The sequence below is a fragment of the Halichoerus grypus genome, chromosome 13 (genome assembly GCF_964656455.1).
Source record: "Halichoerus grypus chromosome 13, mHalGry1.hap1.1, whole genome shotgun sequence".
NCBI classification, from domain to species: Eukaryota; Metazoa; Chordata; class Mammalia; order Carnivora; family Phocidae; genus Halichoerus; species Halichoerus grypus.
The window spans coordinates 37,953,556-37,967,919 of record NC_135724.1 but is presented as its reverse complement, the minus strand read 5'-3'; the positions used below and the strand labels follow the sequence as shown (position 1 = coordinate 37,967,919).

Sequence of the window (14,364 nt, the reverse complement as noted above, 5' to 3'; positions counted from 1 at the left end):
ATCTTTAATGGCATGTGAGTTTCTTGAGGAAAAATATTATGTTTTATCCATCTGTAAAGTGAGAATAATGATACTAGCTCAGCAGTGATATTGCCACAAAGAAAGTCATATATGCAAAAAACCAAGTAAATCCAGCACTTAGTAAAGAGAGGTTCCCCTCTCCTTACTTGTTTCATGGCCTCTGTATGTAGCAAAATATCTTCCATATGATGAATAGTTGCTAAATAAGCAAACCACTTTAGGGCTCATTTACAAGTAATTTTCTACTATTAATCATGTTCTTTGCTGACAGAGATAAATTAAATATTTAAGGAACTAACCAGAGAAGTTAAAAAAAAAAATCATGGAAAAAGTTTTAAACTTTTAATATCCATTAAAAAAGATATCTTGCAAAAACTCAAGTTGGAATTAATTCATATTCAAAGCCCAGCCACATTAACTAATGCTGAAAGAATGCAAACTCATAAAGCAATTATTTTGCTCACAAAATATCAACAGAATTCAGGTCAAGTATTCTTCCCCACAGAGCAAATAAAAATTCCGGGAGAACTATTTTAACCCTGCTTCTCAAATATTATATAATGTGTACAATAATCTCAAACTTTTGAAATGGAATGGTAAAAATGCATTTTAATTATCCATAAGGGATATTTTATGTAACTGTAAAACACTTTATTTTGGTATATACCTTTACTTTTCTTAGTTTTTATACATATAAAACTTCTATATTTTTACAGAAATACAATGGAACATAAAATATTTCCATATTTTTATTATTTTAAAATGTGATTATACATATTCCCAGAGTCTGTTCTGGTCTAATAGAAGTATGACGGTAGCTTTGCAGTAGTAAGAATGTTTGTAATCAAGTTTCTCAGCTTTGCGCAGGGGCAGTATGGTAGTTGATGAGGTTTATCCGAGGCGTGATTATTACTAATTGTAATCAAGTTTCTCTGGATTGGTTTACTAATTGGTCTATTCTTTGGTGCTCATGAATTTAAGGTCATGGTTGATATCCACTGTGTTAGCTATTTCCCATATAGGAAAAACTCTATTCCTTTACAATATGATAACTTACTACACATTGCCTGGCATTTTAGAGATGATGTGAGTAGGCAGATAGTTCAGTGTATACCCATCAGAGAAAGAGAAGAGCTGCCAAGTCATGCCCTCCAATGGTGAGCATGCAAACAGCGTATTTATGGATGAGCAAAACTGATGAAACATGCATTTCTGAAGACCACAGAGCCTTATCCTTTTGGGGTATTTTATTTGTAGCAAAGTGTTGGATCTTGTGGCATCCCTATTATAAATATCTAACATAATGGGGACTTCAAAATTAGAAAGAATAGAAATGCAATTCTGGGAGAGATTTTAAAATAGTTGAATGATGAATATAAAATGGAACTGTACTTCAAGAATAAAACTGGAATTAGAATTCACATGTGGCTTAGTTTCTTGACCAAGGGCGTAATTGATATGGCCATTGATATTTAATTGCCTCATCCTTGCAAAGACATAAAATTAAATCAAAGGACCCGGTTAAGTTATTTTTATCTGATACCATGCAATTTTTATTTCTAGGTTCTAGTGAATATAAAAACAAAAAGTAAAAGGAAGGAGAAAAGGATGGATGGAAAATTCATTTAATATGATAAATGCAGAGCCTATGGAAAATGTGTGGTTTTTGAAACTCAAGGTCAGTCTCTGCAAGTGGGAGTAACAGAGTTATGAGTTCACTATCAAGGAATGGATCTGAGAATTTATGATTCCCATTCCTATTCAAATCCTAGTCTGTCCATAGCAGTGCTTCTTAACGAGAGTGCTACCAACCACTCTCAGGGGACATTTGGAAACCATATAGCAGGTGACACAGGCGTGAAGTCGGTGGGGGACCAGTTTACTGGAAGCTCTGACATGCTCCAGGCAATCTCAAATGACTAAGCACTGTCTTTGTTCCCATGTCAATTTTAAAAAGTCCTGCTGGATATTTTTTAGGCGAAAGCCTATATATAGTTATCTGAGCCTAAAAGTTTCCTTTAGGTATAAACACAAAGCGTTTATGCATGCTTTTAAATATAAATTGAATTATTTCAGGTGTAGTGCTACTGTGTAAATCAAGGCAATACTGTACTATATATCGTTTGGAACTTTACCGATAGTTTTTCACCACTTGGAAAGTACCTGTCACCAAACACGGTGAGCTGCCACCACACACATAGATCAGATGAGCTGTAGCTGCTCTGGTTGCTTTAGTGATTTCACATGGAACATGTGATTTTAAAAAGCACGAGAATTGGAACAACTCTGCACCCTTGGGAGAAGGTACCTCGCCAAAGCTCGGTTTCCCCACCTCATTAAAAGCCATGCTAATGACATATAATGAGCTTGTAAAACACCTCACACAATACTGCATCCATAAATACTTCTGATGCTGTTGTTAATATTAATATTATTATCAATGAGGAAAATAAGGTGCCATATAGTGAGATGACCTGGGGAGTTTATTCTGGCTAAATAGCTTTTTTTTTTTTAAGATTTTATTTATTTATTTGACAGAGAGAAACACAGCGAGAGCACGAACACAAGCAGGGGCAGAGGGAGACGGAGAAGCAGGCTTCCCGCGGAGCAGGGCGCCCGATGCGGGGCTCGATTCCAGGACCCTGGGATCATGACCTGAGCCGAAGCCAGACGCTTAACGACTGAGCCACCCAGGCACCCCCTGCCTAAGTAGCTTTAAATTGCACATGTTACAACAGAAATACGATGTCATCCAAGAACTACCCTCTATGGTACTTTGTGCTTCTTATATAGTATATTTTCTCCTTTGGATGCAAGGGCCGTGCTGAAACATAGGTTGAAAGATTCAAAGATGTCAGGTTTTCCATAAAATATTGCATAAAAGAAAGAAAAATTATGGGAGTAGAACAGAAGTTGAGGATGATTGAGAATGGGAGCCCGGGGGTGTGGGCCGGAAGGGCACAGAAAGAGGTTTCAAGCCACATCTCAGTTAGTAGCACACTGTTTCAATTTAAGCATAAAATCCTATTGAAAAATGTTGTTTTCAGTTGTGCACTTGTTAAAGCTTATAAGTGGTAATCAAAAGGACATATGACTGTACAGAATTAAATATGATAGAAAAGCCGCCTGTCTTGAAAATTTTCGCTAGTTTTCAAAAACATCCTTGACAAAATACAAAGTCTGTATGAAAATTGCCACCATGCTTACACGGCTCTATTTTCAACTTTTGTATCTACATTTACATTTAATAATATGCCCACTCATTAGTACCCTAACAGGACATCGGAAGAATCATGAAGAGATGCAGTCTGCAGGGCATTCACCACTGCTAAAGAAAACAGAGTACCGGGAACTCTGGGCTTACTGAATATTTTTAGGTCCTGCCTGGTGGTTTCATGCTAGTTTACTAGCAGTGACTTTCTTTTTTAACTTTGCAAAACACCAGTTTTCAGTATTTTTTTTCCTTAATTTCTCGCCTGTTATTATGTCACAAGGAACTAACAAGCCATTTCTCCTTCTCCCTTCTCTGTTCTTTTCGATAAAGAGGTCGCATCGCAGCCTACCATTGATTTCCCATCTGTCCCAGTCACCGCAAAAAGTGTCATCTTGCACTGGTACTGTGCTGTCCTTCATGAGGGCTGTATCTGTCGCACGGATGCCGGGGAAGCCCTTGACCCTTGGCTCTATGTGATCCCCAGTACAGCACTACAAACTAACTTAACTCAAAGAACTGGGGATAGAGAAAAGAAACCCAAGAAACTCACATCATTCAGAAACTCCCTAAGTTTATCAGTCAGCAAGCCAGGAATAAAAGATATGTCATCCCTGAAAAACAGCAAAAAATACACACCAATGGGAAACAAATCACCAGCAAATAACTGGTTCTCATCTCTCACTTTCTGCTTTGGTCTCTCCATTTAGATGAATTGTAACCAAGAGCACTGAAAAATCTTTTTAAGGAAAGAGGAATGAAATAAAGATAGAGAAAAAGATAATCTTTTAATTCAAGCTCTGTCATAGAAAAGTGAAGTCTAACTTTGTCCATTTTTTTTTTTGAATTGTCAGAGCGAGGAGGAATTTCCCAAACACCATAAAAATTCCAGATTTTCATGTTAAAAGAAAAGAAATGTTGACTGTATTTGATAATGCACTAAGGGTGGACCTCAGTTCTGTGAAATCTGATTCCTGATAAAACAGGAGGCTCCTGTCCTTGCCACTGGCTTGCTCCAGGGCTCAGGCTGCATAATAACAAGGCCCCTCTGGACTGTGCTTCAAGGTGGGCATATGAAATAAAGTATTTAACACATCCATAATAACTTTCATGTCCCTAGCTCAGACAGCTTTATAAAATCCAATTAATTCATCAAGCTTCATAAAGTCTGAAGGACATACATAATTATCGCTCTACATGTATGTGGTCAACCCCTGGCAGCGAGCACTCAGACATGGGGCTTAACAGCATGCAGATTTAACTGTCCAGTTCTTGAACTTTCATGCACCTACACCTACAGACATGCAGGGGCATGACAAAGAATCTCTGAGTCACCAGCAAACTCTATGAATTCTGAGTTGGGTTAAGAATGGGCACAGAAAAGAATGATCTCATTGCCAACACCCAAAAGAATCCTTGCTATCTCTGCTTGGGTAAAGAGGGTTTAGATCTAATTCGGAGAGGGCTCTCCCATCTGCATGCTTGGGTTGGAAGTGCAAAGTCACTTGGTAGAAGTCTTTGTGTGGCGTGCCAAATGAAATCTACAGAATTCATGTTAAACAGAAATAACTTAGATTTTTTAAATATCTATGTGTAATATGTATTATTTATTTTAAAATACTAAATAAACACTAAACCAGCATTTGCAATGCATAACTCATTTCCCAGATGAAGTGAGGCACTTTTTCAAGCTGATATTGAGACAAAAATGTCCTGCTTGGAATAACTTGCTTACTGGGGAAGGCTGGTTTGCTAGTTACAAAAGAGTGCAAATATCTTTGTGATTAAAATAGATAGTTTTCCAACAGAAAAGTGCACTATCAAAAACATTATGAGTCGGGGCGTCTGGGTGGCTCCGTCGTTAAGCGTCTGCCTTCCGCTCAGATCGTGATCCCAGGACCCTGGGATCGAGCCCTGCATCAGGCTCCCAGCTCAGCGGGGAGTCTGCTTCTCCCTCTCCCTCTGCCGCTCCCCCTGCTTGTGTTCCCTTTCTTGCTGTGGCTATTTTTCACCACGGAAAATTTGACGGATGCCTACTGATCTTAAAATCTTAAACAACAACAACAACAACAACATGAGCAGAGGCACAAATGATATGTGTCCTAAGAGTTTCTTCCAGGACACCGGTTTTCCCTCAGTGAATTTATCAGTGAGCGGTACAGGATTGTAGAGAGATCTCAAGTGTCAGCTCATATAATGTAAACTCAAAGTCTGATCTGAGCTGATTTGAGTCTGACGTAGCTGACCCTGTACAAATAATCCCTTTTCTCTGAACCTCGGGTTCCTTATAGGGACACGAGAATAATAATACCTGCTTCTCATGGGGTTGTTGAAATTACTAAATGGCAAAAAAAAAAAAAAATCTAAAAAGTGCCTATTAGGTTTCCAATAAATTACTGAATGTATTTTTTAAATCATTTCTTCCATATCCCCCATACATCCCAAACTCACTGAACACTTTTAAAGCCTGGAAAGAACACTCCTAGGTGGGAGAGATATTGGACATCCCCTATTCTCAGGTGATGAAGCCTTGTCATTAATGACCACTACATAGGAGGACAGAAAAAGGAAACAGCTAGTTGGTCCTCACTCATTCCAGTCCCTACTCCCTGGGAAGTAGGGAATAGTAAGAAGTCACTCTCCTCATGATTGCTAGCAGCTTTTCTTCAGTGGGTGGAAGCTCTAGAAAACAAATTTGATCTCAATTTAAGGACTGTCAAAATGATTATAGCTCTCTGATAACAGGACACATGTGTTAGTAAATAGTAGATCTTCAGCCCTAGAGGTGGGATTTTCCTACCACTTTAGGTATTCAAGCAAATGGTGACCACAGTAGAGCTCCGACAATACACAAACTAATCAAATGAACTATGCTTTCATATGCCTTGCCTTGTGAAATCCTCAAAATAAATCTATGAACTTAATATTTGTACCCTCCATGTTATAGATTAGGCCAACAGTGGCTTAAGAAGTTGGACCAAATACTGGTGGATGCCCAGCTTTTGGGGATACTGTAGAGTGATATCATAGGTAGTCCATAATGTGAATCAGTCCTTCAATTTTCATAATAACTGTATATATGACTGATACCATTCTAGAGTGTAGACTAGGTGGGATATATGGCAAGACAACACCCAGAAGAGCCCATTCAATCCCAGAATTCTACCATTCCTGTTTCTAGAATTATGATCTTTTCTCAAATAGACTTAGTCTGACTTCAAAACTCCTGTATCTAAGATAGTCCTATTAGTGCTTCTTTCTAGTTTTACTGATGCCAAGGCACTGAGAGAATATCAGTTAAAATCTTCTTTTCTAGGCTGAACTTACTGATGCTTACTACATGCCAGGCTAAGTACTTAACATAAATCTGTCATTCTCACAACAACCCTATAGGATGAGAACTGTTACTGTTAGCTTGCCCATAAAGAAACTAAGGCACAGAGAATGGAACAGCTTTCTGAATGGCACACAACTAGTAAAGGTAGGGCTGAGAATCAAAACCACATGTCTTTAACTCCAGAATGTGACATCTTGATCACTCTGCTACGTGGTATTGTATATAGAGCTATGACTTATCTCAAGGAAGATAAATTCTAGACTTATGATAATGATAAAAGTCTCACTGAGGGCATGCATATGTGAATAAATACTGTTGGCCAAGAATGATTAACAAACTCAAAATATATATTTTATCTGAGGTGAATACTACATTTAAAAAAATTGAAGCCTTCATCTTTTGCACTGTTTAGAATTATTAGCACACGCCATATTGATAATAAACACATAAAATTTTAAATAATGCCATTCTGAAACATTTTTACATATTTTAGTCCTGGAAGAGAAAAACTTTTTTTCTATTTTTCTTAGAAGCTCATTGGCTGACAGGAAAAACAAAATTAGACTAACAATTTAGTCCTCTCGTTCCAAACTTAAAGATATGAAGCACCAGATCACTTGTTGTAAAAGTAACTTAAAAGTCAGAATACAGCATACTTTTATGTGTAGCATTTAATGTTATATATTACAATTTAGTAATTTATTATGGATAATTAAGAAGGCCAGAGAGAAAAAGAAGACAGAGAAAGCATTCCAGACCTGAGAAGGGGCAACAGATGGATGCAGACAAACCAAGGGAAAACTGAATGAAACATAAGCACACAATGCACAAAAAATGCACACGTCCGCACCACATGGGGGCACATCCTTAAAAAAGAGACAGAGAAAGATGATTCTTAATGGGTATATAGTAAATGGTTCATTAATGAGGAAGCAAGCCCAGGACGTACATTTTCATTGTTTTATATCCCCATTTTACAGCTTTCTAGGCTTGCAAAATCTGTGCTTTTTCACCATTTCCAGAATAATCCACAGACATTTAGCAGCAGACCAGAGGCCATTAAAGAGAGGTTTGCTTTCATTCAGAATGAACACAATCATGTCACTATCATAAACAATCAGGTAAATTTACAAGACTATTGTCAATGATCAGTTAGAACCACTTATTTAAATAAGCCATTAGCCCGCGAACTGGATACTGAATAGAATTCTGGCTCATTAACTTTACAGTTGGCCATTTTTCACCACGGAAAATTTGACGGATGCCTACTGATCTCCTGAACATGCATTTTCAAGTTCAAATTCATATCAGAAAGACACAAAAACTGTATCTTAGTGTACTTCAAAATCCATTCAAGAGTCTTTCGCCTTCTGCATAAATTGGACTAAATGAACCGTATCTGTGTGCCATCGCGGGTGCACACCAGCCCCCAAGCCTCCTCAGTACCTGTTGTCTATCCAGACGCATCCTCTTGGCGGCATTCCTGCTTTCACTCTCACAGGCTGAGGCCAAGATACTCTCTGCAACTGCTGAAGTAAGGTGGGAAGGAATAGGTCGAGACTAAAAAAAAAAAAAAGAGAGAGAGAGAGAGAAACATGAAAGATTATTAACAGACCAATGTTATTCTCAGAAGAGCTCACAGGCTGTGCAGGAATATCCATTTATTTCAACTGAACTTATTTCAATAAAAAGAGGAAATGGAAATTGCAAAGATGAGAAATGAAAGCTAGTTAGAGGTTAAAGCTATCGCTGCTGCACAGATCCATCACTCATTCCCATAGCTCCATTGTCACCGATAGTCAGTCTGGGCCATTAAGCTGGAGTTTGAATAGGCAGTGACAAAATGCTGACTGGGTTTTGTAAATAAAAGAAGTGCTTTAATTCTCTCGTAACATATGACAATGCACAACAAAACAAAATCAAGTGACGAGGCTGAAACACAGTTGGAAAAACTGACAGACACTCAGACCATGTTGAACAATTTTAATATGAAATATGAATATTTGCAGTTGAAGTGGGGACACAATTGGTATGATTCAAATCCTCTAAAAATACTTTTTTTAGTATATGTGCTGCCGAAGCGAACACTAAAAATACTTTGTTTAAATACAAACTAAAACATCAGTCCTGGAACGATTTCAATATAATAAAAGTGTGATGTTTTGATATGAGCTGTATGTGTACCTACATGTTTTATTTATAAAGTAGGAGTTAATATTATTAACTTAATGGATACATGTTGGAAATCCGTCTTCTATGTAGCCCATGTTGAAATTAATTAACCCACCCAACTAAGCTCATAATTAACTTCAAATTGTTTGCAATTCTCCGTATCATTTGTGATAATCAGAAAAGTTTTCCATTTTCTTTTCCCATAATTACATGCAAAATCATCTAACTGAAAGATGAAGTGCTTAATGATATTGAACAGTTTTTTAATGAAGATAAGCAAATGATAGATAAGAAATAACATGACAATTAAGCCAGATAAGATAGCAAAATATGAAATTACAAAATAAAAAATGTCCTTTGGGAAGCTAGCCTATATAGTAACATGCCACCTTAGAGTTTTCAAAGCCTGAATCTCAAATATGTATGGATGCCATTTATTAGAAGCCTCTAACGTAATAGAGACCTTCTAATTTTTTTTAAGTGAATAGGAGCATGCCTTTACGGTACTTGATTCACTTTTGCTAACTCTAGCATGTAAAATGTGCTTTAGTAAATTGAACCATAGGGTTTATATCTCAGTACTGAAGAACAGCTAAACTCAGCCCATGAGTGCTTTCACAGGTACTCCTCAGTGGAATTTGTATATTGTATAACAAGACCAGGCTCTGACCTTGCTTGAACTAGGAAACAATTTCTGTAGCTGCCTCAGCCAATCTCCTCATGCTTCCACCTCCAAAGTAACCTCAGTAGACAAAAGGTAGGAAAGGTACAGGGTACGGTCTCCACTGCTAACCCCATGAGATGCCTGGAAGGATGCCTAGACAACCTTGACAATAAAGCATTAAGATACTGGAAATGCTATTTTTGCAAAAGAAAGAAAAGAGAGAGGCCCCTGAAGTGGCAGGTAAATGCAGTGGCATCATTTTGAGAAGGAAATTAGAAAGCCAGGAGTGTGTGCTGGGAACAGAGAGGAGGATGAAATCAGATAAATAATTGAAAATTTAAAAAAAGTAAATGGCCATAAAGATGTAAATATAATCTCAAAATTCATATGGTTTCTTCATTTCATTCTGTACTTCCCTGAGTATGGATAAGATAATCTAGCTCAGAAGCAAAAATATATTAAGCCACAAAATCAGTGTCTCGTAAAAGGGCAAAGCTTTGGCCACAGCTCAGCTCAAAATTATAATCTAAACCACATGGGAATTAGGTACACAGTGCTGTTTTTCCCAATTGAATTATGTTTGGAGGCAAAGGTGTTATAGAAAAAATGAGAATAAGAACATTCCATCATGAAAAAAGAAAAAATTATTTGATTGTAGCTAACATTATTCAAATAGAAGTGACAGTTCACATCATTATAAACTATATTATTAGACCTTTCATCTGGTTCTGGGGACTGAATTAACACAATCTAAATAAAACATCAGCAGCCTCTCTTTTCTTGATCCAATTATTGCTAGTCACATGAAATTCAGAGAGATGTATTCCTGCTCTTCATTATCTTTATTTTTCTCCATCAGGTATTTCCATTCAAAATTAGGAATATATAAAGCTATAGAACTTTATTAAGCTGATTCAATTAAAGTAATAAACACACACCTTCTTAAATGCATAAAAGTCTGTTGAACAGGAGAATAAAAGGTAAAATATCCCTGTAATTAAAATTAGCATTTTATTTCAATTAAAAAAAAATTTTTAAAAACAAAATGGGAAATAACTTTCACTAGAACAGTAAAAGTTGTTAGGCATGATAATTTATATGATTTCTTTTTCAAAGAAAATGATAGGGAGAGTTGAGTCTTTTCCAGATATAGGAAATTGGTCTTCTCAGAAACTAGAATAATGCCCTGGCTGAGGAGGGCTAGATCACTTTTAAGGTCACTGGATAGCCTAATGTTTCAATATTTTGGGGAAAAAAAATCAACTTAAGATAAAGCAATCACGTACTCTTTTCTATTAAGTGGGAAAAAAATAAGTAGAAGCAAAGATATGTGATAGACATTGCCAGTAGTTAAATAGTATAATTTTGAAAATAGAGTTGTTCTGAGTTTATGCTAGAATTATAACTTGAAAACTGTAAACAGCCAAGAAATCATTCAGTGCAAGTTTCTTCACTAAAGTTTGAGGAAACTGAAACCCAGAGAAGTTAAGTGATTTGACTAGATATAGAACCCAGATTTCATGTCTCCCAATTCTCAACCCTTCTATTCTCTAAATTCTGTTCTATACTTAGTACTTTTACCTAATTTATCATTAATATAAAATATTATAGAAAAAATCCTTACACACACACCCTGTTACGCTCAACTAAACAATAAGCAGACCAAAGCTAACCCTTTACAAGTATGTATTACAATTCAGACATGCTGATTGGAAAGAAAGGCAGAATGAATAAGTCTATGTTACAGTTTAAGAAATAGGTATTTTTCAAAGAACTTACTATATCTTAAGTATATAATGAAATATGTACTTCTAAGTAGAAAATGGGTACCATCCTAATTTAATTTTTAGATAAATATTAATAATACCTAACTCATTCTGAGTGTTAAGATGGCCAGGCATTAAAACAAGCAGCTTAGATTCATTATCTAATTTCGTTTTCCAAATAACCCTTGAGAAAAGTACTTCTAATATTCATATTTTAGATGAAAAATAAATTGAAGTTCTGAGAGATTATATAACTTGCCCAAGATCACACAGCTATGTACGTGGACACCTGGATTTATATCTAAGACTGATGATAAATTGGGAATAATTCCTAGTAAAGAATTATTCTCAGTTCACAACTAAAGTCTCAGTAAGCTTAAACAAAGCTAGAGACCTTAAATACTACACACTCCTACAGAGGAATCCATTTACAGCTAACCTTATTTTGCATTTAAGCAAAGAATATATTAGGATCTCACCAAAATCCTCCTCTTAAAGGGACTGAGAATCTCCTAATATATTTTGCTATTGATTCTTTAAAACCTTTCTTAATAGCACAAAAATAAATGTAACTTAGCTCAGTTCTTCATATGTTCTAAATGGATGCAATATAAATTCAGAAGAATTTCATGTTGGAGAAACCAGGAGTGCCAAGAAATGACTGTATATGAAACATAAGAAAAGCTTAGTCTCGTGCCCAAAATGAGAATGAGGAGCCAGGCAGAGTTCTTGCTTTCCTGTGAGGCAATCTGTTAAAAATCCCCTTGGTTCTAATACTGAGGAGCCAATAATGAATGCCAAAGCTCTTCACTACACACAGAGGTCCGTTATACTGTGCCTGGCTCTAAGATACTAAAAATGAAAGTCTTTTGCTTATTGTTCCTCCATAATTTGGCTTTTATCTATTTCACAGCTCAGGAGTACTTAAGCCAAGATAGAAGGAAATTAATCAATTTTGCTCCTTATCAAAGCAATATTATCATAGAGGAATTTAAAACTATTTAGTGTGAGTTTTGAGAACCATCTTCATCAGAACTCTCCTTTCCTTCACCACATTTGATAGCACAGAGCTTATTCTAATATTGCCGCACTAGGGTCTTCCCAGCAGGTAATTAGCAAAGTGTATTAAGGGCTCTCATCATGGATTCCACGAGGGACAAATGCTGAAAATTCCCTCTTATAAGAGTGGCCAGAGAACACAAAAGCCTCCATGTAATAATCTAAGAATATTTTGACCAAAAAAACCTCAAATACATAGAATTCAATAGATAATTTATGAAAAACAACACTTCTGGTTGAATTTAGCTCAGTAAATACACTATTTGGTATATATCTTATAAGATTTAAAAATAATGATTCAAAGATGTATATAATCATACACACTACATGATCTATACCTAGAGTGAGATTTGTTACTTATTTCTTACCCTGGAGATGAGACAGTGAGAATCACCTTCACTAATTACCTCTTCGTAATTAACTGTCAGCCTCAACTGGGATGAGTTGATCTTTCCCTAGCACTGTTCTTATTGTAATAATTATCTATGACCAAATCAGTGGTGGTCATTTCATTAAACAGATGGCTAAACTGTCGCATGGAACTTTTGGAGTTGAAAAAGTCACATTTTAATTGGGGACTTAAGATGTGATTGCTGTTGGCACAACATAAAGGTGCTTTTCCTTATATATACATGTAAAACCACCACATCAACAAACTATTCCATTTTTTTGGTCATAAAATATAAACTAAACAATGTTAGAGTCCTCTGAACTTCTGCCATACATTTAGGATGCTCCAGTTTTGTTTTGTTTTGCTTTTTTACAATTATAAAAAAGTAACAAGAAATCATGACTGTAAGACTCTATTCATGGGTTAATAGTACTTATTAGTGGCAAGGCTTGCTAGAATCGAGGGTGTGAGCATTACCAGATCAAGTATTAAATGAGGTCAGATTGGGAGCAACTGCACATCCACCCAAGATTCTATATAGAATGAGCTCTTTCAAAATAATCAAAGCAAATGATTCAGTAGTCAGTTTAGATAGAGCCCTACACTAGGGTTATTTTTCCTAATCTTGTTACTTCATAAAATACATAATTTTAAAATTCTGCAGCTTAGATGAAATGCATATTCTATCTCCCCCAAATGGTATATCTATACCTAAAGGGATAATTGTTATAGGCTGTGTAGTAAATTGTAGCCCTTATGGGATCCCTTCTACTAACCAAGTAGCTTCATTTGTATACATCAGTGGAATAAAGTAATAGTCTAGCAATGAACTGTTAGACTATTAGGATATTATTATGAGATCAGCTACTTGTAATCAGTCTGTCCACTTTTGCTATACACTCTCCCCGAGCCTCACTCATCCTGCCAGATATCATTATTTCTATTTTTACAAATGGCAAAACTAAGGTTCATTCAGTAAGTTCTGAAGAGGCAATATAGTCTCCATCTCATGGGATAATTGTTACAATTCCATGATGAGGTAATGTACATAAAGTCACTGATATCTTCACTTATCTATTCAACAAATGTATTTAATGAGCATGTTCTATATGTCGGGAACTGTGTCAAGTTCAAATATATAAACAGTATCAATACTCTCTATGCTATCATAGTTTAAAAGCTAATACATGCCTAGCACGTAGGGTGTAATATACATGCAATAAAGTATGTTAATTATAGACTCACAATCTTTTATCACAATTCTGTAATGTTCATGTTGTTAAACTGAAAGTTTTTTTTGATAAATTTGGGGAAATTTGGCAGAAAAAACTGACATGAGAATACCTATAATCTTTCTTTTTCCTACTTTCTGCGAATATCCATATCTTTTATGGCAGAAATACTTATATATTTGTCTGTGAGAGGCTTTCCCAGACCCTGTTGTGAGTGCTATGCAATAAGTAGAATATATACTCTGTCACATGCCCCAAATTTGAAAAGTTCTGAATTCTGGACCACATATGATCCAAGGTTTCAGATAAGGTTTGTGGATATGGACTAAAATCATAGTTTAGTTGTTCTTCCCTCATCCTATATGGTTTTGGTAGAAAAAATGACAAAGATTCTCAGTGACCTGACCCTCGCCATGACCTAGGTGTGGGTGTGGACAGTCATGAGAGCTCATCCCTTTGTTCTCAGTGGCTGATCTAAGGATGGATATATGATCCAAATAGAAGCAAAGTC

At 36.1% G+C, this 14,364-nt stretch overlaps 1 protein-coding gene and 1 pseudogene across 9 annotated transcripts in view; one reads left to right on the top strand and one right to left on the bottom strand.

Moving 5' to 3' along the window:
• Positions 1-14,364, bottom strand: part of NOL4 (nucleolar protein 4) — a 410,691-nt gene that overhangs the window by 88,332 nt on the left and 307,995 nt on the right. For all 9 annotated transcript variants that reach the window (XR_013443339.1, XM_078060459.1, XM_078060452.1 and 6 more), the window contains one exon: positions 8,016-8,129. Coding sequence is in view for 8 of the 9 variants with exons in the window: in XM_078060459.1 (XP_077916585.1) it covers positions 8,016-8,129 (114 nt within the window). In the remaining variant the exon portion in view is untranslated. The remainder of the gene's footprint in view (positions 1-8,015; positions 8,130-14,364) is intronic.
• Positions 877-1,001, top strand: LOC144379972 (U4 spliceosomal RNA; annotated as a pseudogene).